Here is a 26,651-nt window from a genome sequence, read left to right on the forward strand (position 1 = left end):
GTGGGCTGGGTGGTGGTGGGTTGCCTGTCATTCTGTACAGAGCATGAGATTAGGGTCTGAAGAGTTAGGGAAGACGCTCGGAGGCCTGGTCTTCCTAAAGCAATTGAAGGATATGGGACTAAAAGGCATAAAGAGATCAGCCTTGGTGATCTCAAGGCAGAAACTGGAAGTGAGGCTGTGGGCCCTGGTGGGATGGAGGGATGGAAGGTGAGGGCCTTGCCAGAAGCCTGCAGAGTGCTGGGGCTTTTTTTCACTCCACGAAGTAGCACATCCGGAATGCACAGAGTCCCCACTCTGCCTGTGTGCTCCTGAATGGAGGAATGAAGGTCAGGAAGCCAAGTGGCTTTACGTGGTACAGTGTGATCTCAGTGAAGAAATAGAAACAGAGAGAGTAACCATAATAATTTAAACTGTAAATTGTGTGGTCATTCAGCCCACGCTTGTCCTCAATGGATATGTGTCACCACGTATGCATGAGACGGGACCTGTGAAGCCTCTAATTCCCCCAGTTTCTCCCTTGACTGTCATGGTGGGAGCATCTTGTGCTGAATGTAATTCTGGTGTTGAAAGATACACATTATCTTCCATTCGACATGATCCCTAAATTCAAGCCCGTGACTTCCGCTGGTGCTTACCCAAAAAACCGGGGATCATGGGTAATTGTTCACTCTACATGGTTTTCACCTTACGTGCTGACATTTGAACCTAACTCCTATACGAGATGGGCCTCCACCAGAATAGAATCAAGGCACTCAAGCGTTGCTGAGAAGATTAAACAGGGGACTGTAGGTTTATTGGAAGAAAATCCAGTCCCAGTGGAGGAAACAGGAGATAAAATGATTAGAGTCCTTGCCAACAGGGTTGGGATTGAAGGCAAGGTCTCCAGTCTAGCAGGGAGCTGGATTGGGATCTGGGGTCCATTTGGTCCAAGTCATAAAATGCAAAGATTAGCATTCTAGGTGCTAGACCGTGCCTAAATGCAAAGCTTTTTCTGCTAACGACACATTCTCTCTTTCTTCCTCCATTATGTATACATTTAGGGCATATTTATCACTTTTTTAAACCACTCAACATCTGAACCCCTTTCATTTGTGAGTAAGAATGGAGTCCATATCCTCCTCTAAAGATTTAACATGCCAGATACTTTCACAGCCTCCCTGTAGGAAGAGCAGACACACCACTCAGGCTCTGATGCTCATCACACTCACTGAAGACCTTGAATCAGAAGTTAGTGACCAAGAAAACAGAGGCTGTAGAATCGAGAGGGGCCATAGTCAATCAGCTATGTCTGGTTTCCAGAGGCATGAGGGGAAGCGGTTCTTAGCAACAGCATCCAGAGCCCAGTGTTAGGGCTTCATGGAACAAGGGATGATGTCTGTGCCCAGTGGTGACATCAGTGGCATCTTCGCTGGGGCATCTCTGTGCTGCAATTAGGCATTGTTCCTGGCTGTGTAGCCTCCAAACCTGATTCTTCCGCCTTTTTGGAGATTCTCTGAGCTCCCCAATTCCCTTTTAAAAAATTCCTTTTTCGGCTGAAATAGTCAGAGTTGGTTTTTGTTGCTCACAATCAGGAACTTCAGTGGAGACAGTATTTGCAATTGATAATCAAGTGAAAACTGTAAAAAAAATGTACATGACAGAAGATGTATGGTTTTTTAACTTCATAGAGATTGGTTTCATGTTGGTAAAGTCTTTAAATGTTATAGATCCCCCTCTTCTTCGTTTGGATCTCTAGCTATTTGGACAGTTCTTAAGTAAAGAGGATGAGGAATCATGCTAGACTTGCGCTCTCTGAGGACCATGGCTGGAGATGTTGGTTGTGGGAGGACAAACGACCCTTCCAAACTTAGTGTCTTATTTGTAGATTACCGTCTCTGGAATGTGTGTTGATTTTGCCCTTGATGGATTTGTGAACATGAAACATCTGACCAGCAGGAATGAGGATTTATTACATTAAACAAAAGAATGGAGTGGGCTATCAAAACACTATTATGTGACAGTGAATATGACCAGGGCGTGCTCCAGCCCCATGACCTGCTGGCTCTTGGCACCTCAAGCTCCTTTTCTATAATAGATGAAGATGTCCTCACTTACAGAGTTGCCCCAGCTGCCTCTTTGGGGGCATGTGGTCAAGCTGAGGGGAATGTCATGGATCTCTGTCAATCAAATCACATGCAGACCTGGTATGTTTAGGTGAAACAAGTTTCTGCAAAGTCAGCTTTTCTAAGTTCCAAGCTGGCCTTCAGAGACCTCTGTGGCTTGTAGAGAAGCATGAAGGCTGGGTGTGGGTAGCACCATGGACAGCACCAGAGATCGTGGAATGTTGCTGTTGGTAAACACTGGGGTGCAAGCGGGCTTCCCCTTGGATGAGGAGACCTCACAGACACAGATAGTAGGTGCCAGGATATATTTTCAGGTTGTATTTGTTGCGTTGAAGATGGTGACAGCAACTCCATTCAAACTAACTTACATTAAAGGAGGCATTTTCTGGCTGACAAAACTGAAAAGTCCAGGAGGCAGATCTCACTTCAGGCCTAGATGGATCCAGTGGCTCAGATGATGTTATGAGCATTTATCCTCTTTCTCTGGGTTCTGCGTTATCTATACTAGCTTTCTTCTCTCCATCTGTGACCCCTGGCACTTCTAGACTTACTTTCTACCACCTGAGCCATCCCAGTGTAAAAAGAGCTCATCTCTTTCCTGATGGTATCCGCGAAAATGCCAGGGCTGATGTTGATGTTCAGAGGCTTCGAGTAGCTCATAGTGGGTCACATGGCCATTCCTGAACCAGTCACTGTGACCAGCAGGATTTCCACTGGCCAGGACAGGACCACATGACCACTCCTGGAACCAGAAGTTAAGAGCCGCATCACCAACCATGAGAATCAGGGAAGGTGGTTCTTGAGAATCAGGCAAGATGGTCCTTCAAAGGAATATTAGGATGCTTGAGAATGGCGTGAGAATCATGGAAGGTGGTTCTTCAAAGGAATAATAGGTTGCTCTCACCCCAGGATGCTAGAATAGGCAGAAGCTGCAGATGTCCACCACCCAGTGAAGATGATTTAAAGGAGAGATCTGAACTGAACAGTAGATCCCTTTACCTCTGAGGAAGTTGGATTTCTCATGGGATTGAGGAAGTCTGGCCCATAGATCGTCCCTACTCATTGATGTTGAAACACCAAGTGATGACATTGGAGTCAATGTTTAGGGAGGAGGAAAATGTGATGCTATTGGAGTCTTCGGATACACTGGGAGTGTGCAAGGGTCCCCAAACATCAAACTCTCCTCATCAACATGGATGAAATAAAAAAATGGGAGTGTAGCCCATGTCATTTAGACATCACTCCATGGAGGTGACACCTTCCTGACACTCTGTTACAGTAACCTCCTTCAGTTCCTGTCCATCTCATCATTCTTTTTATTTCCTTCGTACCATCCATCAGAAGCTATAATAAGCATGCTTATAGATTTGAATACTTGGTAATTGTCTTTTCCCCTCTACTAGAATTTAATCCTAACAAGAGCAGGATGTATGTTTATCTTGTTCATAGTATATACCTCACTCAAAGCATAGTGCCTGTCACATAGTAGGTGTGCAACACATATTTTTTGGTTGAAAGAATCAGTAGAAACTCCTGGGTTCATGGCCTAGGAACTGGCTTAGGAGAGCTTGGGGCACTTGGTGTTAAATAAGATGCTCTCAATCCATTTTTTTCTCCATGATTTTCAGAGATTTTTTAAAAATAAAAATGTGTGTAAAACATATCTTCCTACGAAATGTAAGCGGTCCTGAAGTTGCAGGGGTCAACTCTGGAGATGCTCCTGGATACAGGAAGCTTCTATGGATGCTCTGTCCTTTATTTAGCTGTCTGTGGATCACTCTTCTCAGAGCTGCTGTCTCACTGTGTCCTTTTGAGACGCTTGGCACAGTTGGCTCTGTAGGAAAAGCAAAGCACAGGGGATTGTGCACCCTTGTATCTCCCTGCCAGATTATAAGCTGTTGGAGGGCAAGGGCTGGGTTGTACCCATGGCTGTGCCCCCAACACCCCTGCTGTAGTGTCTGGCGCATAATGAGTGGCTGTTGGTTGACTTGAAATAAATAGCATTTAATTAAATCTCTGAATCTTCTGTCTGCACAGAGACCTGAAACTTGACAATGTGATGCTGGATTCTGAGGGTCACATCAAGATCGCTGATTTCGGCATGTGTAAGGAAAACATCTGGGACGGAGTGACAACCAAGACCTTCTGTGGCACTCCAGACTACATCGCCCCTGAGGTGAGCTGATGCCAACCCCTAAGGCGTGTCTGTGTTGTGTTGATGTACTGATGTCTCCCTGGGGCCCTAGGTGGCCACATAGGAGCTGGGAAAGGTTCAGGGGGTACCTGACAAGCAAACCTCAGGCTGATCCTTCTCCTGTCCTCTAAATTATTCCGTTGCGATCACACATGAAAATTAGCTTAACACACACCCAGAAGCTCAGGCCCAAAATACATCAAGGTTTGGGGGAAAATTTAAATAAAACTCAAAAGAACCATCCACCACACATCAGTAAAATTCTTCATCAAGCTGCTATGGCTCATGGCCATAGGATACCTCCTAATTATGACACTGAGACATTTGTTCAGGGGAGGGAGGGAGGGAGGGGGAGGGGAAAGGGATTGATTGATTCTCTGGACTGACTTATGACACAGGATCTGTGTACTAACAGGTATGCAGTAGTTTTGCTAAATCCTAAAAGACTCAGAATTTTTCTTCCTATGATTAAGATATAAATGAAAGTGTGAAGATTTATTTTAGTGCCTCCCTGTTCCTTCCCAAAGGAAACGGTCAGTTGCAGAATGGATTTCCCCAACATGTCATGGTAAAAAAATTTGTGCCAGATGATAGCCTTCCTTTTTCTCTGAATTGGTGCTCAGAAAGGTGGCATTCTGCAATCTGTTACTGGATTTTTATGGAAAGGAACTGAGAGCTTGGCAGAGAGTCTGGGAAATGGACATTCTAGAATTCCTCTTTTCCTGACTGTGAAGGCTTCATATGTAACAATGGTGACGGGAGGCCCCATGTCACTAAGTAGCTTGGCTCTAAATTTAAAACCTGCATACTCTGTTACCAAAGCTGTTCCTCTTCTAGGAATCTAGTTTGCAACACACACACACACACACACACACACACACACACACACACACTCCATACGTGGAAGGATATGTGTTCGAAGTCCTTTCTTCATTGCAGCACTATTTTTAATAATGAAAATTAGGGACTTCCTTGGCGGTCCAGTGGTTAAGACTTTGTCTTCCAACGCAGGGGGTGCAGGGATCGATCCCTGGTCGGGGAGCTAAGATCCCACACACCTGGCTGCCAAAAAAAAAAAAAAAACTGAAACATAAAACAGAAGCAATATTGTAACAAATTCAGTAAAAACTTTAAAAGTGGTCCACATCAAAAAAAATCTTAACAAAAAAATAATGAAGAACGGAAGGCAACCTCAAAGACGATCAATAAAGGAACAGTGCTACATTGCATACTAAAAAATATTGTTCAGCCCTTACAAAGATCAGAGCACACCTGTCTGCACTACCTTGAACAGTGTTTGTTGATTAAGGGATGGGCAATAGACTGAATGATTTATAGTATGGGATACTATTAGGCATCTGTATATGCAGATGTGGAAATATCGTTGAGAGAAAAAAAGCAAGTTACAGAATGATAAATACAATATGATACCATTTCTGGAAAATAACCCTAATACACAGAACGCTGCTATATGTTTCTTATGAGTATGTAGATATGCATGCAAAAGTATAGAAAATCTGGAAGATTACAGACTGACTTTACAACATTGGTTACCTCTGAGGATAAGGCCATCGTAAAGGGGAATTTAGCTTCATCTGTGTACTGTTTAAATTTTTCACAAGGTAAATGTATTTGTGTATTACTTGAGGAACTGGAAAGTAATCCTTTAAGCACTTAATCCTTTATTAGGACCCAATGGAGTTATTCTCGTGTGACAGACATTTGCTTTATTATCATTTTGCTGATTAGAACCTCAGACACAATTCCTTGATCTGCCATGAGTTCAGTGATCTCTGGTTCACAAGTCCTGCTGCCCTTAACAGTCACCTGGGGAGCTTTTAAAATGGGGATGTCCAGGCCTCACCCTAGGTGCATGGAATCAGAATCCCTGCAGGGTGGGCCTCCACATCTGTGGTTTTCAAAAGTTCCTGGGTGCTCGTGATGCCAGCAAGCAGGAGCCCCGACTTGTGTTACTGGGGAAGCTGCATCCTCCTCCAGCTCACAGCCCGCAGCCCGCTGGTGAGGGGAATAAACTCAGGTCAGGTGTCCCCCTGCTTTGCCATTAAATAACCCCATCGCCTCCGGCTACTTCTTTCACCTCGCGCAGGCTCTATTTCCCTTTGTAAAAGGATTAACTCGTTAGGTTGTCATGAGGATCGAAGGAGACATGAAGTACTTTAAAAGTGGTGAGGGTGTGTGTGGGGAAACAGATCCTCTAACACACAAGCGCTGAGAGTATAAATTAGCACAGCCACTTGGGAGTTTAATTTGACAATTCTTCTTAAATTTAAGATTCATATTTTTAACGACCTGATCACCTCTCTATTCAGTTTGTGTTTAATCAGATAGTGCCTGCGTGTAGTAAAAGGCATACAAGAGTATGTATTGCATTATTCCTAATAACGGAGAAAATAGGATGCCTGACAGTTAAATGTGTGCTGCATTACTTATGAAATTGATTTATTAAATTGATTTTATAAAAAAAAAAAGTGTGAAAACACTTGCAATAGGTGTTCTCCCAGAAAGCTTTCTCTTCATCCCTTGAGGTCAGTTCTCCTCAGAGGACACTTCTGATTTCAGGGCAGAAGCCGAGGTGGGAGATGGAATTGGATAAACGGACAGTTACTTTATAGCCAAGGTTGCTCAGACACACGTGTTGAGTAAAACAAACCATGACCGAATTAGAGAACTTTTGAGTCATAGCTGACATTTCGAGGGCATAATAAGTGAGAGGTACATATTTCTCTTTGATCCTCAGAAAACCCTATGACAGAGATATTATTATAAACTTCATTTTGTAGATGAGGAAACTGAGACTTAGAGAAGTTAAGTAACTTCCCCCAGGGTCACATGCTGGGAAACGGCAGTCAGGATTCCAAGTCTGGACTGTCTGGCCCTCAATCCTCAGCCCTTAACCTTTGCTGTATCACCTTCTAATCCCCCTGATACAGTGAGTTTTACACCCCTACATCCTGATGGCTGGTCACACAGCTGTTCTAGACTTTGCCATGCTCTGGAAATTTGGTAATAAATAGCAAAACCTTGAAAACTATGTGTACCGTTTGATCCACCCGTTCTACTCCTAGGAATTTATCTTAAGGAAAAACAAATTGAACAAATGTCCAGATATCTAATTACGTGGAAGGAACCCAGTCAGTTGGGTATTGATGAAATAGATTTTGGTATATCCATCCAATGGAACATTGTGCAGAGGTAAAAGCTGGTTATGTTGATGTACAGATATTAGCATGGAAATTCTAAATGAATAAAATCCTTTACTAAAATTCCACGTTAAAGTATTTATGTAAAGCACATACCTACACACGGAGCTTAATATATATTAATAGAAAAAAACCTAGAAAGAAATGGACCAAATACCAATCATGATTTCTCTCTTGATAGAGGATTATGGGTGATCTTAATTGCATTCTCTTAGCTTATCTATATTTTTAAATAAATAGTAAAATAGGAATAAATGCTATTACATTTTTTAACTTAAAAGTCTTCTTAATTTTGGCGAAAAAGCACATCACCATCTTAACCAGTTCTAAGCATACAGTTCAGTAGTCTTAAGTATATTCACATCGTTGTGTAAATGTTATTACTTTAGGAGTGAGAAACGAAGATGGGTTTTCTTCTTTAAAATGCCACGCTCACTGTAGTAAAATTGAAAATAACACAGCCATACTAGGTGCTTTAAAAAGGCAATGTGACATCCACAGATGTTTTCCCCGCCTGCGGGTATCTCTGCAAAAGGATGTCCATCTTCCTAAGGTAAAGAAATAGCTTGGGTGGACACTGGGCTCCCTGTTGACTCTTTTAGACAGAGACCCACATCTGGGACTGTGTCAGCCAATTTAATCTTTCACAATAGGCAGGTGACAGGCAAAGGAAGAACTCTCCCCCCACCACCCTGCCCCCAGGGATGCTCCAGTCTTATTATAAAAGAACCGCCTGTTCAGTCTCAGCCGCTGCAAGAACCTGCGGTCTCCCTGACAGATGCCTTCTGTTTTCCAGATAATTGCTTATCAGCCCTATGGGAAGTCCGTGGATTGGTGGGCATTCGGAGTCCTGCTGTATGAGATGTTGGCTGGGCAGGTAATTGAATTTTAAGTGATTTGTAAGGAAAGTCCTCCCCCATCCCCATCCTCATGGTTTCTTTAGGAGAAAGTGTCAGCTTGATACCGGCTCACAGATCTGAACCTCTATGACTTCCATGACCTTGGGGTTATTACCCTAGTCTGTTCACCAGTTTTCCTTATCTTCTCCCTGGAAGTGTGGCCTCGCTGTGGACCCCAGGGAGCAGCGCTTGTTGTTTTGGGGCAGTTGGGGGAGGTTCAGGCAGGACTCCTTCTCCCACCCTATCCTCTGTCCCACAGGCACCCTTTGAAGGGGAGGATGAAGATGAACTCTTCCAGTCTATCATGGAACACAACGTGGCTTATCCAAAGTCCATGTCCAAGGAAGCTGTGGCCATCTGCAAAGGGGTGAGTGAGCCCCTTACGTCTTGCGGCCAGGACCACCACCTACAGGGGTGCTGGTTGTGCCCTGCACAAGGATGCTTTGCCCAGGGTAGGGGAGGGACAGTGGAGGCTGAACTCCACCCCTCACCCACTTGCCAGCCTGTGAGCCTGGTACAGAGCTGCTACCACCCAGAGGAAAGGGAGCTTTTCTCTAATTTGCACAGAAGCACCGTGGAGGACTGCCTGCAATAGCATCTTGCTGCTGGCTGGGCTCCAGGCTCTAAGCCAGCACAGGGGAATGCTAATGGAATGAATGAGGTAGGAAGCACAGAGACTTTGCCAAAGAGCTGGAACCCAGGGGAAGGTACACAAGAGCTCTGTGGCACGAATCCGTCAGCTTCACTCTGCGCTGGGGCCTACGTGGTTAGTTAATACTAGGAGCGTGTGACTTTTGTCCTAAGAAAATATCAAGCAGTATTGAGTTTAAGGAATTCTCTAGATAAGTTGACCCAAACTGAGTGTCCCCAAACCCGTACTCCCTCGCCAACCCACGGATGGCTGAAAAATTCGCACATTTATACATTGTGATGTATGCAAATGGCACCTGTGAACAAAGCAGGACACATGTTTTGGGGTAAGGATTGCTTGTTATGCATCTTGCGTGCGGCCAGGATGTGCTCACAGTGACCTGGGTGAGTCCCTGGAGACCAGTGGTCCTCCCCGTTGGTGCCATCAGGATGACCTGAAGTGCTTTTTCAGAAAGCGCATACCTCAGCCTCACCCCAGAGAGTAAGTTTGGGCATCTGTATTGTAAAAAAAAAGGTCGCTTGAAAACCACTGCCTTTAAGTATCTCAACCAAATGTGGTAACTTTTCAACTGATGAAAGTACGAAAGCAACACTGAGAGACCCCCAGAGAACAGGGCCCAGGGATGCTGCCTTTATAAAGTTTTCCCTCCCACCAGTCAGCAGTACCAGTGCATTCTCAGCGTTAGAGCATGCCCATCTGTGTGTCTGGTTAAACCAGGGCCGCCAGTCCTAGATTCTTGGAGTGTTTGCAGATTTCCCATTGCCCAACCCAGCCCTGCCCTTCCTCACCCATCAGACACCATGTGAGCTGGCTTGGGTGAAGGAAAGCTGAAGACTCAGGTGGTTTATAACAGCTGGGCCAGCCCCTCCATCTAGAAGCACCTTGCCATGCTGCCTAAATTCCCACTCTCAGTGAGTCACCTAAGATTTGTGTGTCAGCTGCATAGGTTAGGATGCAAATATCCCTGGGGAAAACATATGTGAACTCGTCTCAGTCCCTAACATCTTAAAATTTATAGGTTGGGGCTTCCCTGGTGGCGCAGTGGTTGAGAATCTGCCTGCCAACGCAGGGGACACGGGTTCGAGCCCTGGTCTGGGAAGATCCCACGTGCCACGGAGCAAGTAGGCCCGTGAGCCACAACTACTGAGCCTGCGCGTCTGGAGCCCGTGCTCCACAACAAGAGAGGCCGCGATAGTGAGAGGCCCCGCGCACCGTGATGAAGAGTGGCCCCCGCTCGCCGCAACTAGAGAAAGCCCGCACACAGAAACGAAGACCCAACACAGCAATAATTAATTAATTAATTAATAAACTCCTACCCCCAACATCTTCTTTAAAAAAAAAAAAATTTATAGGTTGAAAATAGTTTTTGAGGCTATGAGGCAGGGAGAGGGAAGACGAGGAACAGAGCATGGAGAGGTTCATTAGGAGCTTAAGCGAGGCCCCTTGGCACCAAGAGAGAGCATGGAACAAGGCCAGGGCAAACCCCTGTAGACATTATACGGGGTTGGGGAGAGGGAGGAGGTCATACATGAGCTCTCAGTTTGTTTAATAATTGCCAACATTTGGGCTAACCTGGTGGCGCAGTGGTTGAGAGTCCGCCTGCCAATGCGGGGGACGCGGGTTTGTGTCCCGGTCCGGGAAGATCCCACATGCCGCGGAGCGGCTGGGCCCATGAGCCATGGCCGCTGAGCCTGCGCATCCGGAGCCTGTGCTCCGCGACGGGAGACGCCACGACAGTGAGAGGCCCGCGTACCGCAAAAATTGCCAACATTTAAAGATCAGGGGATTTCCCATAAACATCCAGCTGTCCAGTTTCTCTTGAAAAATCTGATCTCTCCATGCTGGTCTGTCATTCCTGTAAGGCATCAGTCAGCTGAATTGGAAGCCACTGTCTCTTTAGGTAGAATGTGCCCTCTGCTGTCCTGATTTTTCTGGGCAAAAATCCCCATGTGAGCACAAATCCCAGCATTATTAGCCCTATGACAACTGGGAAGTTGTTCAACTCCATCTACAGATTGAGGACACACCTATGGGACTCCACATAGGGTTCTCTGATGACTAGATGGGTTAATACAAGGAAATCATGTAGAAGAGAGTCTGGCACTCTGCTCTAAAACCCTTGGGTTATTACTCCTACTATTACTAATGCTGGCACTGCTGTGTTACATGCTAGCCTCCTCTTGTGTTTTGAGCTTGCATCTCCGAGACGGGGATTTTTTAAGTGGCAGATTTTGGAGCTCAAGACCATTTGCAAATTTCAATCCTTTCACTTCCTAGGTGCGTGGTCTTGAGCACGTTACTTTGCATCTGTGGGCTTCTGTTTATCTCCAAAAATGGAATATTAATCCTTAATTAAACAGAGTTTTGGAGAGTGTTAAATGAGGTAACAGAAGAGCTAAGCGTTTTGCATGGTGTTGGCACAGTAGTAGGTGCTCATACATGTTCAAGACCTTCCCCTTCACAGCTCTGCCTGCTTAGACAGCTGGGGTTCTAAGTGGGTCATGGAGGAGAGGGTTTTCCAGGTCAGCTGCATTCAGCTTCAGCTCCAATTAGCAGTTTCCCTGGTAGAGCAGATTTCTATTAATTTCAGACCCATAACCTTCAGGATTAACGAGGGTGACTTTCTTGCTATTGTGTTTGGGGACCTTTTTGAGTTGTGTCGGCTGAGGCCTGTGTAGGCTTTTTCTTCAAGGTCGATGCTCCAGAGAAGGGGTGATGCTCAAGTGAACAGCCAAATGCTTCCTCCTGAACCGCGGGCCCCAGGGGATCTGTCTGGGAGGTGATCAGAGATTGGAAGAGTGATTAAGTCCAGCTGTCTGCGTGGCTGGCTTTGGGCACAGGAGTTCAGCGTGCAGGAGCTGAGCAGAGCTGGGCATTAGTGCTGGGTGTTTTCTGCAGTGGTTTTGCTTCGCCTGGCATTCTCCTGCCTACATGGAAAGTGAGCTAGGTTTTTGAAAACAGTGCCATTCCAATTGAAAATGTCCTATTTTCCATCCCATTAAAAGACCCTATTTTCCACCATGAAAAAAAAATTAGTATACGTTTGCTCAGATCACCATTCCCACTTTGTACAAACTTAAAGCAGACAGATGCCCCAACTGGCCACACGTTAGGGTGAAAACAAGAAGAAACTGTAAGATGGAGCTTCAGGACTCTGGGTCAGGCTGATCTGTTTGAAGCATAGTTCTGCTCGTTAGCTGTGTAATCTTGAGTAGGTGACTACTTTTCAGGACCTAGTTTTTTTATGTGGAAAATGAGGATAATAGTTTCTGAGGCCTGAAAACGTTGTTGTGGAGATGAAAGAGTGATATGTTACAGCTGAGAAGCCTTTGGCACAGAGCCTGGGCACACAGGGAGTGCTCAGGACACGGAAGCCGTTATCGATAGGGTTACTGGTTGTGCTAACCAAGACCTCTTAACCCTTTCTTTCCTGCCATCCTAACCCTATACAAAGGTCAAGGCTTGGCCCAATTTCCTTGCCCTACATAAACTTTTCCTGACCAAGCCAGGCCACAGATATCCCTGGGGAACCACATGTAATCTACTTCTCTAAACACTCAAGGTTTAGAGGTCAGCAGAGGTGAGATCCAGTCCCAGCTCTGCCATCTACTATCTCTGTGTCAGTTGCCTTGTCACTCAAATGGTAAAAAGTAATACACCCAACTCATTGGGTTATTGTGAGAATCAGGGAAGACCAGGCATATAATATATAAATAAAGAAGTAGCTTAGAACATAAGTGCCCAGTTATTTTTCCCCTGGAAGGTAAAGCATATAGGGAACGTATGCGCTTGTGTGTGTGTGTGTGTGTGTGTGTGTGTGTGTGTGTGTGTGTGTGTGTGTGTAGGAGGGTAGCTTCTGATGACAAATTATCTGTAGCAAGAATCAGGCTGAGCTAAATGTCCAACAGAGTAGGTGTGAATTGCTGGATTCATCCCTTCCCCCATAATCCTGAAGCCCTGGGCAAAAATCTAAGGAATCTACCGTCTTGGGCTACTTGGGGTCAGGTCAGCTCCGGGAAGCTTCTTGGTCTTGTATGTTCCAATTGTTTTGTTTCTTCTTTTGATGGCCTCTTGCCGATCTTTTTTTTTTTTTTTTTTAAATTAATCATCAACTCCTCCGTCTTTACTCTCTGTGCATTCGCTAAAGACTTGAGATCAGAGATATTTTCATGCTGCTTTGGGTTCATTTACAAGAGGAAGCCTGTCTGGTTTCATCTTGGAGCATCTATTCATCTTGTTATTTAGCACTGGCTCAGAGACCCAAAGATGGAGGGTTTTGATAATTAAGTAATTTAAATGGGACACCAAAGAAACCTCAGCGGAGTTTACTGTAATGTGTGATACAAGAGAGATGAGCTGGGCTAGGTTTTGACTATTTAATGAGCTTTTGGAAAGTAATTACTTGAAACTTGGGTCCATTTGACTAATATTTTTTCTTCTGACTTGTCATTTTCACAAGTGTTTTACTGAGAAATGCAAATATTATCTGAATGAACGTGCCCTTTGCTTTGGTCAAACTCCAGTTTCCTAGTGGTGGCGGGAGGGGAATTTGAAGATATTGAAACTGTTCTCATTAAATGCATCAGTAACTGCGTAAACCTCATTCATAAATCAGAATGAATCGTGACATTTCTAACTTGAAGTTCAGGGCCACATTCAGGCTTAGGTTTGATTAACCATAAGGGATCTAGTTCTGGGACGGGGGGCAGCAGGCACTACTGTCGGGTCCTCCTATTAGAAAGACCTGGCTAGGAAATTACTGCTGGGATGAAAAGCAAAAAATAAAGATTAGTTGGGACTCTTCCTCAAGCTGTCTTCCCTAATTCATAGGAGTGATCATTTCTGAGAGTCCCACGTTTCCTGTCCTGAAATTCATTAAATTCCACGTTTCTCTTTCTCTTGAAGCTGATGACCAAACACCCGGGCAAACGTCTGGGTTGTGGACCTGAAGGTGAACGTGACATTAAAGAGCATGCGTTTTTCCGGTATATTGACTGGGAGAAACTTGAACGCAAAGAGATTCAACCCCCGTATAAGCCGAAAGCCGTAAGTAAACCGTTCTTTCTGGTTGTTGGGTCCACATCGTAACACTCTTTCTCTCTCCAATGCGTGTGCCCTTGGTGTCCTCCGAGGGGTGGACCTTGATCTAGGAGTGCTCACATTTATACTCAAAGGCAGTGGGTACAAAAATGGAGATTTCCATCCACACGGCCTCTGTGAATGTGGGAAAGACCATGGACATTGAGTTTTTGTTTTATCGATTCAATTATTGTAACCGTCTGAGCTGGGGAATGGTTCTTGGGTGAGCAGAGTTCAGATCCATTCTTGGACAGTGATAAAGAATCTAATTTTGCCCTCGTTCTTTCCTTGGTTCGACTGTGTCATTTTCTCTTCATACTGACGTTGAAAATGTCATGCTGTTTATCTCAACAGTATTTAAGTTTAATTCTGAAATATACACTCCATCTGAGTCAGTAAAGAAGACAGAACCACCAGCCAGCTCCCACCCAAGGCGAACCAGAATGAGTGACGTGCTGGTAGCCCTCCTGGAGGCTCTGGGCATAGATATAGCTCTTAGAGAACTGTTACTAGAATAGTAAAGGTCTCACATTTCCTGCAGTTGCGTGCACATGGTAGTGCTTCCATCCCCAAAGACTCGGCAGGGAGGAGGAGTTTGCCCCTGAATTAATTGGAACCGTGGTTCTACTGGGAGGATATTTCTTTGTTAGATTAAGTACAGCGGAGACCTGGTGACTTTATTATGGGTTGTAGAACTACCGACTGAGGCTGAAAAGGGAGCATAAACATTGTCATCGAAACCTGAAATTGTGAGGGTCTCAGATGTTAAGATGAAGAAAATGACAGTGATAACGGTGCTTGTTTTGATACCATTATTATGAATTTCTTGGCCACTTATCTGGCCATATTAAACACTTCACACATAGCATCTGATTAAATCCTCACAACAACCTATTAAGCAAGTGCTTCCATGTAATGGAAGAGGAAATGGAAGCACAGAGGGGTTAAGTGCTCTGTCCAAGGTCACTCAGCCAGTGTGTGAGGAAGCGAGGATTCAGAGTCTGACTCCGTTAGAGGCGTACCAGGATGCCCGGGGCAAAGGACATGTAGTTCTGCTTCTGTCATCTCGCCAGTCCTGCACATCCCAAATGCTTAGGATCACAGCATCCCTGATGAATTGTTTCTCTCTGGACACTTCCTGGTGTTCAGATACAGGGTCCTTTTAGAGGCAGCCAGTTCCACACTGTGGTCCTTCTAATTGTTGCCAACATGTATACTGATATCAAATCAGCCTCCCCAGAATTGCCATCACTGGGTCCTGTTCTATCAACCAGAGCCTCTTTCTCTGTAGCACATCCTTATACTCCTGAATCCTGCGATTTCCAGGCTAAACACGCCCCTCCTCCACCTGCAAGCATGTCCCGTGTGACATCACCTCCGGGTGCCTGATGTCCTCCAGGTAATCAACATCCATCTTAAAATACAGACACAGGATTGAGCACAATATTCCTAATAGTGTCTGACCCTCAGTGAATGCAGTGGGTCCAACGAACCATCTCTTGCTTATTCTGCATCTGGACAACTTGGACGAGTCGTTTCCCCTCTCTGCTCTTCTGCTGCATCGTCTGTAGTACAGCGATGATAACAGTGTCTCCATCAGAGGAGGCTCATAATGCATAAAGCTCTCAGTACGTGCCCGGTACGCAGGAGGCCCTCTAGGATAGTTGATGATTTTTGTTAGCGGCGTGTCACACGTTGGTCGTTGTGTTGGGTGCAGCGTCTTTGAGGGGCAGAGCATTGTTGAGTTCTGCTGCTGCTAGTCCCTAAGATAACGTCCATGTGTACACTTGGGGTTCATGTGTACACCTGCATGTCATAGGCAGTATCATCACTTTCGTTATATAAAAAAACGATCAAAAAGCAATCTGGGGGCTTCCCTGGTGGCGCAGTGGTTGAGAGTCCGCCTGCCGATGCAGGGGACACGGGTTCTTGCCCCGGTCCGGGAAGATCCCACATGCCACGGAGCAGCTGGGCCCGTGAGCCATGGCCTCTGAGCCTGCGCGTCCGGAGCCTGTGCTCCGCAACGGGAGAGGCCACAGCAGTGAGAGGCCCGCGTACCGCAAAAAAAAAAAAAAAAAAGCAATCTGGAAGAGAAGAGTGGATTCTCCATTCGGGAAACTGGGAACTTGAAGGTGGCACACACAACCCACTTGGGTTTTGTCGGGCTCTTCATGAGGTCTCAAAATGTGGACCAATCTCTCTTCACTTGGCCAGAGGAAAGATGCAAATGCCCCCATCCCCACCGGCATTGAGCCACTGACATTTTAGGTTCATTCTTTACGTGTAGAGCAGTGGTTTTTCAAAGTGTGGTCCCCAGACCAGCAGTATCACCTGGGAACTTTAGGAATGAAATTCTCAGGCCCTGCCCCAGACCTCCTGAATCAGAAACCCTGGGGGGGTGGGGCTCTCTAGGTGAATCTGATAAACACTCCAGGCTGGGAATCACTGCTGTGGAGTTCATGGTCAAAAGCTCAGGCAGGGAAGCTAGACAGAGGCCAAAGGAATGTGGCAAGGAGAGAAATCTCTTTAAGAGGAACACACTGGTTCTCACACAGTCTGAGTGAGGGGTGGTACCTTCCAGGAACAGGTAGCTACAGAGCGCAGGCAGGTAATGTCAGTGAGGGAGGTGGGAGTAGTGGGGAGAGGGGCAGACAGGGGAGCTGGTGGCTCTCAAGGGCTCGGTGGGTGTTCATCTCCAGCGGACCAGTTGGAGGATCCTGTGGCTCATTACTAATTATTGTATTCTTTTTATATTATCCATGATAATAACAGCTACCTTCTCCTGAGAACCTTCTATGAGCCGGGCACTGGGCTAGCCAGATTGGTCCTGTGGGGATGCAGGCTCTGCATTGCTCCATCCTCATTGGGATTTTCAGATGAAATCTCACTATTTTTATAAATATGTCAGCAACAAGTTTTAAAAATTAAACACAAATCAGGTCAAATAAAACACACCCATGAACCGTATGTGGCTGTCAGTTTATAACCTCTAGAATAGTGATCACTCAAAGTCAGGTTGGAGTTTAGCCGGTTAGTACTAGTTACTGACAACCAGAGCCCATTTTGACTGGTTAAATACTTTGAAATATTTAACCTGGCTCAGAGGAGGTGCTCAGGAAAAATTATGTGTTCTTATCATTGATAATACAAAAAGATTACAATAGTTAGTGATGATCTACAGGATCCTTCAACTGTTCTATATTGGATATGGTTTCCAGCCAGCCAATGTCTTGAAATGCCTCATGTGGGTTTAACAATGACTTTCAAAGTACAGTGACTGGACTGGGCTATAGACTTCAAGATGTTCTACAACCAGCTCTAAGGGGAAGAGGCACTGCCCTTGATTTTCTTAGGGTGAATTAGAAATAAACATAATAATGAATATACCACCCACTCATCTGATTCAATCTGGGCACACGCCTTTCACACAGCAGTTGCCAGCCTTAGAGCCCCCCCCCCCCCCCCCCCCCCCCACCAGGGATTTCACATTTCCCCTTCCCCACACCTTCTGAAAGGCCCGCGGTGGGTGTGTGCAGAGTTCCATGTGCCTCGCGGGATATTAAAAGGCATGCATGTATCTGTCAGTGTTCCTGATTCATGCATGCTATTAAATAGAGAGCAGCAAGAGAAAGAAAAAACATGGGGCAATAACAGAGGATTATATTCAAACATCAGTGAAGGGTGCTATTATTGGAGGTTCATTAAAATAATTTTAAATGGATTTTTAAAGTCGTTCTCTTTTACTGTGGCAAGAGCTCTTCGCAGAGTAGCATTGGAAACTACTGAAACACATTAGCCTCATGTATTGTTTCGGGTACAAGAGTAATTTTTTTAACGTGCATCTGATCGTGTCACTCTCTTGCTTAAAGACCCCCGATGGCTCTCTGCCAGCCCCGGGATAATGTCTATTGTTCCTTAGCATATATGGCTTTTAGAGTCTCCCCAGGTCCAGTCTCTGCTGCGTCCCCAGACTCCTTACTTCAAGAACTGGCATTTCTGAGTGTCGTTCAGTTCCTCTAACATGCAGTGCCTTCCCTTCCCTTCCTGGCTTTCCCCACGTGGAGCCAGCTACCTGGAAACCCCAAAGCCTTCCCGTGCTCCCTGCATCCCCTCCTCCTGGTGCCTCCCTCCTTCCTCCTCATCAAATCGGTAGACCGTCACCCACGCAGGGAGGCTCTTGTCAATTCCTGAGTAGGGATCATCTGCTAGTGTCCCATCAACAAACTCATCACACTTTGTCGTAATTACTTGTTCAGTGTAAGGTCTGTCTTTTTGGCGAGACTAAAAGATTGCGACTGTCTTTTTCAGGGTTGGACCCCAGTGCTTAGCATAAGGTTGAGCACATGACATGTGCTTAATCATTTTTACTGAATAAATGAGTGATTAAATGAAAGGCTGTCAAATAGGAGCTGCAATGCACTGTGCTGAGGAACATACCGGATTCTTTAGGGATACATATTAGAGCACATATGTACAGCAGTGTGTCTCAAATAAATTGGTTGTTGTGTAAGCCACCCTATTTAAAAAGGGCTGTAATGTGGGTGCTGAGTTGTATCTGTCATGGCATCGTTTGGCTGTGTGATGAAGGATCTGACCATGCAATGCATGAATGTTGGACTTTGGGTGGAGGGGCCGTGACTTCCGCAGTCTGTCGTTGCCCAGCCAGTGCTACAGGTGCCATGATGCAGCCTAGCGGAGCTTCTTCAACTTTAATGTGTATACGGAGTCTCTTGGGCATCTGATTAAACTGTGGATTCTGATTCAGCCAGTCTGGGGTAGGGCCTGAGATGCTGCATTTCTAACATGATCCCAGGTAAGAGGATGCTGCTGGACCACGGTGTAGCAGGGGCTGCACCGGCCGGTGAGTTGACTGGTGGATCCTGTTGTAGTCAGTGTGCAGTGTGGCATGGTGAGGGCTATGCTGAAGGGGTGTATATGTTTTAGTACAGAATGTGCTTGGAATGTGGCTTGGGACGCGTGGCAGGGTGCTATAGGTCAGTGTGCGGCGGATGGGAGGTGCTGGTTTGCGGCTGAAGGGCGGAGTGTGTGGCTGGGCATGTGGTGGAGTGGTGGGTTGAGAAGCAGCGCGTTCTGGTTCCGTCCTCTAGTGGGGACGTTATGGGTCATCCATTCAGCAGGTGTTTATTGATGTTAGGTGCTGTTCTAGGCCCTGGAGACACAGGAATAAAAATAAAAATCTCTGTATATTCTAGAGGGAGTGGGCAAATAATGAACATAGAAATCCGTGACTATGTCAGATAAGCATTATGGAAGGTTGGGGATTGGGAGAGCAGGGTCACAGAGACGTCAGTTTTAAATAGGGTCGTTGGAAAGCCTCACGGAGAAAGTGACATTTCAGCAAAGATGGGAAGAAGGTGAGGGAAGGAGGGAGCCATGTGTATATCTGGGGGAGAGAGTGGTTTGGGTGGTAGTAATAGGTGCAAAGGCCCTGGGGCAGGAGCTGGCCTGGCACGTTCAGGGAAGAGCAGAGAGTCCAGGTGGCTGACCTGAGCCGGCAAGGGAGAGAGTAAAAGGAGATGAGATCAGAGAGGCCACGAGAGGGGCAGATGGTACAGGCCATTGAGGATCTGCGGCTTTTACTCCAGCTAAGGTGGGCAGAGAAGTATCTTGATCTGACTGTTATGGGGGGAGGGGTGAAATCAGGAGATGGGTTATGAGACTCTTGCGCTAATCCAGGTGGGAGGTGCTGTCTGGTGATCAGCTTGGAATGTGGCTATGCTGTCGTGGAGGGTGTGTTGAGGCCACACCGTGGGTGAGCATGTCTTACGGGAGAATTTGTGGTATGTGGTGCTATAATGTCGCAGTGCACTGTAGGCTAGCATAAGGTGTTTAAATCAAAACGCCTGATTGAGGTTTCAGTGGCGTTCGTATATCATTATGAATTGCCTCGGTGAAGTCCAGTGGTATCCATGACACCTGACGCAGGGCTCGCCCTGAAAATGAGGTAGGGACACAGACCTTGGGCTCAAGGCTCCAGTTGCCCCATGGAGGCAGCCCTTGGATCAACTCACCCAACGGGCAGCATAGATGCAGCAAATTGAAGAGTGAGAGAAAAGTAACAAGGTGACAAGGATGCCCTGTTTCATTACAGTCTACGGAGCCTGCAGTACTAGGGTGTGTGTACAGAGACCTGCCCACTAGTAAGCGTGGCTCTATTCTTGTCCTAAGACGTGATCATCTGATTGTCATTTCACCCTGGGCAGGGGTTGAGTGCAGTTGGACGGGACATAGTCATTAAGAAACATCTCTTTCCCTACATCCTTTCATCGAGGGCGGCCATCTGACACTGTCTAGACATGATCAGCGTGCTCACCCCTCCTTCCTTCCCTTCCAGCCTTGGTGTCAGGCTCACAGACTCCAGCCCCACCCATATGATAGGCTGATGCCAGTCCTTTCTGCTCTGGTTACCTATTCTCTGTTCTCATCACTTTACATAAAGTCCCGTAGAATTTTGAGGCATCTGCACCTCTGAAAAGTCTTGGAATCTTGCAAACTAAAAAAAACGGAACCCCTTCTCCCCACTCTACTTTATTCAGCCTCTCATTTAATATCCTTTCCAAAATACTGCATAGGTTACTGGATCACATACCATTACTCGCATCCTCTGGGAGTCTAAATGCCGAACTGCTCACAGGACTTGGTTTCTTGGTAATTCTGTCATCTGAAAACATTGTTTATGTAGCTGAGGTCAAAAGCTTCAAGTACTGCTTTAATGAGCTGCAATTCTGTTCATGTGACATTCTCCTCCAAACCCAATTGCCCTTTACACTGTATGAGTAAGTGTCTCTGTGTGTGTGTCTGAACGTGTGTTTGATGTGCTGACATTTCTGAATTGAAGCCACAAAGCATAACCTTTGTATGTTTGCTATTAAAACTCAAAATTCAAGGCTTAAGAAAGGGAGCTAACTTTTACTTAATATGGTTTATTTAAGAATAGAATCTAGCTCCTCCAAAGTACCAAATGCTCAAGAGGATAATATTTTTTTGAATACTGGGGTTTAAAATAATCCTCATAAAACCTGTGCCGTTCAAATACATTGGAAAAAATATTGAGCTCTTGTCTGTGCCAGGCACTGTTTTAAGTGCCTTCCAGGCATTACCTCATTTAATTCTCACAACCCTATGAGGTAAGTGCCATTGTCACTGTGTTGCAGATGAGGGCGTGAAACTTGGAAAGGTTAGGACATTTGCTCAAGGTCCAGCAGCTTGGAGGTGGCCAAGCCAGGACTTGGACCATGGATTTTATCTGCTCAGTATCTTGGAAAGATGTTTAGAAGCACCTGGAGCCCCTTTTAATACGGTCTGTGAGACACTGATGGGAGCGGACCATGATAACACCATCTAATGGTGTCTGTTACATAATAGAAAGAGACTAAGCATTCTTACAGTCCAAATGAATTAAAATTTATTTTAAAATATTGCAACAAACGTGTAGCGTATTCACACCTTTTACAGTTCACTGGCAGGATTTTTAAAAGATGCAAATCTCACTTGTTCCTTAAGGCTTTGATTTCGAGGCTGGCAAAGACAGCAGACACTGAATAACCCCTGGAAGCAGGGCATGGCAGCATCTGAAATGAGGCACTCAAGGCAGGCTCGTCAAGAAGTAGACGTTTTCCCACCCGGTTCTGTTCGTTCTCGTGGTTATCCAGAGAGTGTGGAGTTTGCAGAGATCGTAATCAAAATATTAGGCTACATGCGTACGCTGACTAACAAATAGCCAAGGGTTGTTTAGGACATGTAACCTGGAGTTTGTTTATCTGTTTATCTCCCTTTCCATCCATCCGTGGAGAGCCTACTGAAACTGTGGATTCAGCCAGGCTCCCTTTGAAAGATGGTTCAAATTGACAGGTTCCTGGGCCAAGTGAGTTTCCTAAATCATTTGCCAGGTGCGTGACTTTGAGCTGTCCCTTGGCAGAGGGGCCAATGGTTTGATTGAAGTGGTAGGCGGGAAGGTCACATGCTGAGAGAGAGCATGAATCTGTTAGGATATGTCTGGCCGTAACCGCTGAAATGTGACAGAGGTCAAGAATTGAAAGATACCCTAGAAGTGGAATTCAACCCCTCCATTCTATAGATGAGGAAGCAGAGGCCCAGAGATTTCCCCAAGTGACTTACACAGGGAATATGACAGAACCAGGACAAGAAAACTCACCCTCCATTTAATGCATGAAGGACTTTATTAATAACACTATTTACAACAGTAACAATAAAATGGGTCAGGCATGTTCTATGAAATTATTCAATTTTACTAGAAAGCAGAGCACTCTATCTAATTTATTGATCTCATGTCATCTGCACAACAACCCCAGGAAATAGGTGGTATTATTACCTCCCCCGTACAGGTGAGGAAACGGGCTCAGAGAGGTTAAGTAACTTGCCCGTGGTCACACAGCCAATTTAATCTGAAGTCCTGTTTCTTTACCTCCGAAGCCCATACTCTTGCCTCCATGATGTTTCTTCTCTCATCTCCCAAACTCGGCTGCACAGATGTGGGATTTGAACTGCTCTTGGTCCAGTCCCGTGTTTAAATACTTTCCTGGGGGATGGGCTCCGTTGAATGAATGTCCATGAAGTTTAGTTCCTTAGATTCTGCCGTCAACCCTGCCCAGGTTGTAATTCTTATCACAGTGCCCCAGAAAGCTGTTGACCAAAGGTTGGGAGAACTTCAGGAGATGAACACATGGATCCAGGGAGACTGGGTCAACAGAGCCAGGATTCAAACACCAGCCTTGGGACTTCCCTGGCGGTCCAGTGGTTAGGACTCGGCGCTTTCACTGCTGTGGCTCGAGTTTAATCCCTGGTCAGGGAACTAAGATCCCACAAACCATGTGGCACGGCCAAAAAACAAAACAAAACAGAAACCCCCCCAAAAAACACCAGACTTGCTATTCAGCAGCTGAGTAAAGATGAGCCTCCACAATCGCAGGCTCTCCAATCTCAGTCGGGCTCTTAAGCCTGCCCGGGCAAGTCCCCAAACCTTCTGTTTTCTGAAGGTCCCCCTACTAAAGTTCCAGTCCCCTTGGTCTCAACTGATAGCCCCATCTCCTAAGTCGGGGGGAAATTGAGGCCCATGGGTGGGTGGCTTTCCTGCTCCTGTATAGTCATCTTGACCTCTTTCCCTCTGTGTGTCAGCAAACAGGTGCCTCCCCCGGCCCCCCGTGAAGACTTTCCCCTTCTGCTCTGAACCCCTGTTCTCCCATGTCCTTTGTGCATCTGCTCTGGCCAGCCTGTGCCTACAGCTTCTCTATATATTAATCAAAGCTCCTATGGTTACAAATAGGAACCCAATTCAAACTGACGTAATGACTAAATTTTTCTCAAGTATTTAGCTGTGGCTGGATCCAGGGTCTCAACAGTATCAAAAGCCATCCACTTCTCTGTCTCCCTGGGATGGCTTTCCTGTCTGTTGATTTCATTCTTCATTCCCTGAAGGCTTTCTTGGGCACATAGCTACTCCAGACTTACTACGTCCCATTATTTTCGCAATTTCTGCCGAAAAAAAGAGCTTCCTTTTCCTAAACTTCCCAGCAGCCTGGAACTTAATCTTGTCGGAAGGTATTGGGTCATATGGTCATCTCTAAAGCAATCACTGGGCCTGGGGGTTGGGGGGATGGAATGTTCTGATCGGCCAGGCCTGGGTCACCTGCCAAGTGACTGGGTCTGCCCCTATCTAAAGTGGACATCTTGCAGAGGGGAAGGAGTGGGTCCTCCGAGAAAAATAAAGCCACTGTGCCTGCAAGCCCAGCAGATATCCACTCTGACTCCATTCTGATTCATTCTCCTCACACAGAAACATGCTAAGTCTCTCATCTTAAAAATCCCTTGCCTCAAACCTGGATCCCTCCATCCTACCGCTAGGGCTCCTGCCCTATCTTCTCATACAAACAAACTTTGGAAGGAGTTCTTGCTGTCTCCACTTCATTACCTTCCATTCTTTCTACAGTTCAGTGCAATCTGGCTTCTGCCGCCACCATTCTATTGAAATTTCTCTCCTTGAGTCAGCAATGACCCCAAATTGTCTCCTCTCGTGGACTTATCTTTCTTGACCTCATCAAATTGGGCACTTTGATCTTCCTTCCTTAAGAAAAAATCTGAAAAAGTAAAAACTTCCAGCAGCATCAAAAGCTATGCAGTGAAATTAAGTACCTCCCCAGAGACCCCTAACTAGGCTTCGTGGCTCTCCTTCCCAGAGCCACTCACTGCGACCGGCTTCCTTGGGTGACCTTCTGGAGACGCTGTGTGCAGCACAGAAGTCCTCCACATCACACACAGGGATGTTAGTGCTCGTGTTCAATTCCCATGCCTGGCTCTACTCCTGCCTTCCATCTTGGAGATTGTTTTTTATTTTTTTTTAACTTTTAGATTGGAGCATAGTTGATTAACAATGCTGTGTTAGTTTCAGGTGTACAGCAAAGTGATTCATTTATACATATACATGTATCTATTCTTTTTCAAATTCTTCTCCCACTTAGGTTGTTACATAACATTGAGCAGAGTTCCCTGTACTCTACAGTAGGTTCTCATTGGTTATCCATTTTAAATATAGCAGTGTGTACATGTCTATCCCAAACTCCCTAACTATCCCTCCCTGCCCCCCACCCAGCTGGTAACCATAAGTTCCTTCTCTAAGTCTGTGAGTCTGTTTCTGTTGTGTAAATAAGCTCATTTGTATCATTGTTTTTAGATTCCGCATAACTGATATCATTGGGTTTTTTTTTAACATCTTTATTGGAGTATAATTGCTTTACAATGGTGTGTTGGCTTCTGCTTTATAACAAAGTGAATCAGCTATACGTATACATATGTTCCCATATCTCTTCCCTCTTGCGTCTCCCTCCCTCCCACCCTCCCTATCCCACCCCTCTAGGTGGTCACAAAGCACCGAGCTGATCTCCTGCTTCCCACTAGCTATCTATTTCATGTTTGGTAGTGTGTATATGTCCATGCCACTCTCTCACTTTGTCACAGCTTACCCTTCCCCCTCCCCATATCCTCAAGTCCAGTCTCCAGTAGGTCTGTGTCTTTATTCCCATCTTACCCCTAGGTTCTTCATGACCTTTTTTTTTTTTTCTTAGATTCCATATATATGTGTTAGCATACGGTATTTGTTTTTCTCTTTCTGACTTACTTCACTCTGTATGGCAGACTCTAGTTCCATCCACCTCACTACAAATATCTCACTTTCGTTTCTTTTTATGGCTGAGTAATATTCCATCGTATATATGGGCCACATCTTCTTTATCCATTCATCCGATGATGGACACTCAGGTTGCTTCCCTGTCCTGGCTCTTGTACATAGAGCTGCAATGAACAGTTAGGTACATGACTCTTCTTGAATTATGGTTTTCTCAGCACGTCTAAATCTACTTCATTCTTTCAGTAGCTTCCTAGTTTCCTATATGTGCGAGTTTATCTGTAGGATAAGCTCAGAGTCTCTCGCTCCTCTTCAGGCCCCTCTTCTCCCTTGTTCTCAGGGCACTGAGCTGACTGATTTTCCTCCTGTCTCCATAACCACTCCCGGCAGAGATACTGCATGAAGACTTCTGGTGACAGTTGAACTTGGAGGATCAAGACATGCCCATGACCCAGAGAGGGAAAGAACAAAAGTGTATTTTTTGTTTATTTACAAGTGCAGTTTCTTAAAAGCAATCACAAAGTGCCCTCCAATTAGGGTACGAAAAACAGCAGCTCACAAGCGGTGTGTGAAACCGCTCGAGATGTCTTTCCGAGGAAGTGAGGCTTGGACGGGAGAGGGGAGGTGTCCCTTTTGTGCCTGGGCCCACGTTTTCCTCACTTTCTCTAACCAGGAGCCCCAGGGCCTGGCTTCACCTTGTGGCTTCCCACATATCTTGCCAGCCTTGGTCGGAAAGATTTCGTGTTTTAAGTGTCTGTAGCTTGTTAATGATAATATCCTCGTGATCTCAGAGAGACAGCAGTGAGCGGTCCTGAAGAGAAATCTTAGCTCCCTGCCCAGGAATCAGACCTGGGTAGCGTGGATGAAAACCGGAAATCCTAGCTGCTGGTCCGCCAGGGGCTAGAGGCTAGAAGCAAAGTTGCCCTGGCTCTTGCCCTGTTTGGAAAATGAATTTCTCAAAGAGGCAAACACTGTAAGAGCAGGTACAAAGTTTATTATCAGAGACGCAGCATAACATGCGGGAGAGCACACAAAAAACAGCTTGTTTATTTAAGACAGAAGCAAGGCAGAGATACACACCCTGAGAGAAAGGGCATGGGTGTCCTCCCTAATGAGGAGAAGTGCAGTGAAGAGGTAGTTAAATCATTTATATAGGGCAGTTCTTCCGGGTCTTTGCTTACCTTTGGCCAATTATCTCATTTGTTTTCCACACCTGACCTGTCCTAGGGCCCTCCCCAATATGTGTGCACATGTTTTTTGCCAAGATGGGTTCCAGCGCAGAGGCCTGTGGGAGGTTTGACAGCACCTATTACGGGTTGCGTCCTCTCCTTTTTTGACCCCTGAGA

General features: G+C 45.8%; 1 protein-coding gene across 5 annotated transcripts in view; it reads left to right on the top strand.

Moving 5' to 3' along the window:
* PRKCB (protein kinase C beta) overlaps nucleotides 1-26,651 on the top strand; it is a 309,888-nt gene that overhangs the window by 269,036 nt on the left and 14,201 nt on the right. For all 5 annotated transcript variants that reach the window (XM_029221907.1, XM_029221908.1, XM_029221906.1 and 2 more), the window contains 4 exons: nucleotides 4,140-4,278; nucleotides 8,314-8,394; nucleotides 8,676-8,783; nucleotides 13,974-14,114. In XM_029221907.1, the coding sequence (XP_029077740.1) occupies nucleotides 4,140-4,278; nucleotides 8,314-8,394; nucleotides 8,676-8,783; nucleotides 13,974-14,114 (469 nt within the window). The remainder of the gene's footprint in view (nucleotides 1-4,139; nucleotides 4,279-8,313; nucleotides 8,395-8,675; nucleotides 8,784-13,973; nucleotides 14,115-26,651) is intronic.

The sequence above is a fragment of the Monodon monoceros genome, unplaced genomic scaffold (assembly GCF_005190385.1).
Source record: "Monodon monoceros isolate NGI ecotype Baffin Bay Population unplaced genomic scaffold, NGI_Narwhal_1 Super_Scaffold_13, whole genome shotgun sequence".
Taxonomy (NCBI): domain Eukaryota; kingdom Metazoa; phylum Chordata; class Mammalia; order Artiodactyla; family Monodontidae; genus Monodon; species Monodon monoceros.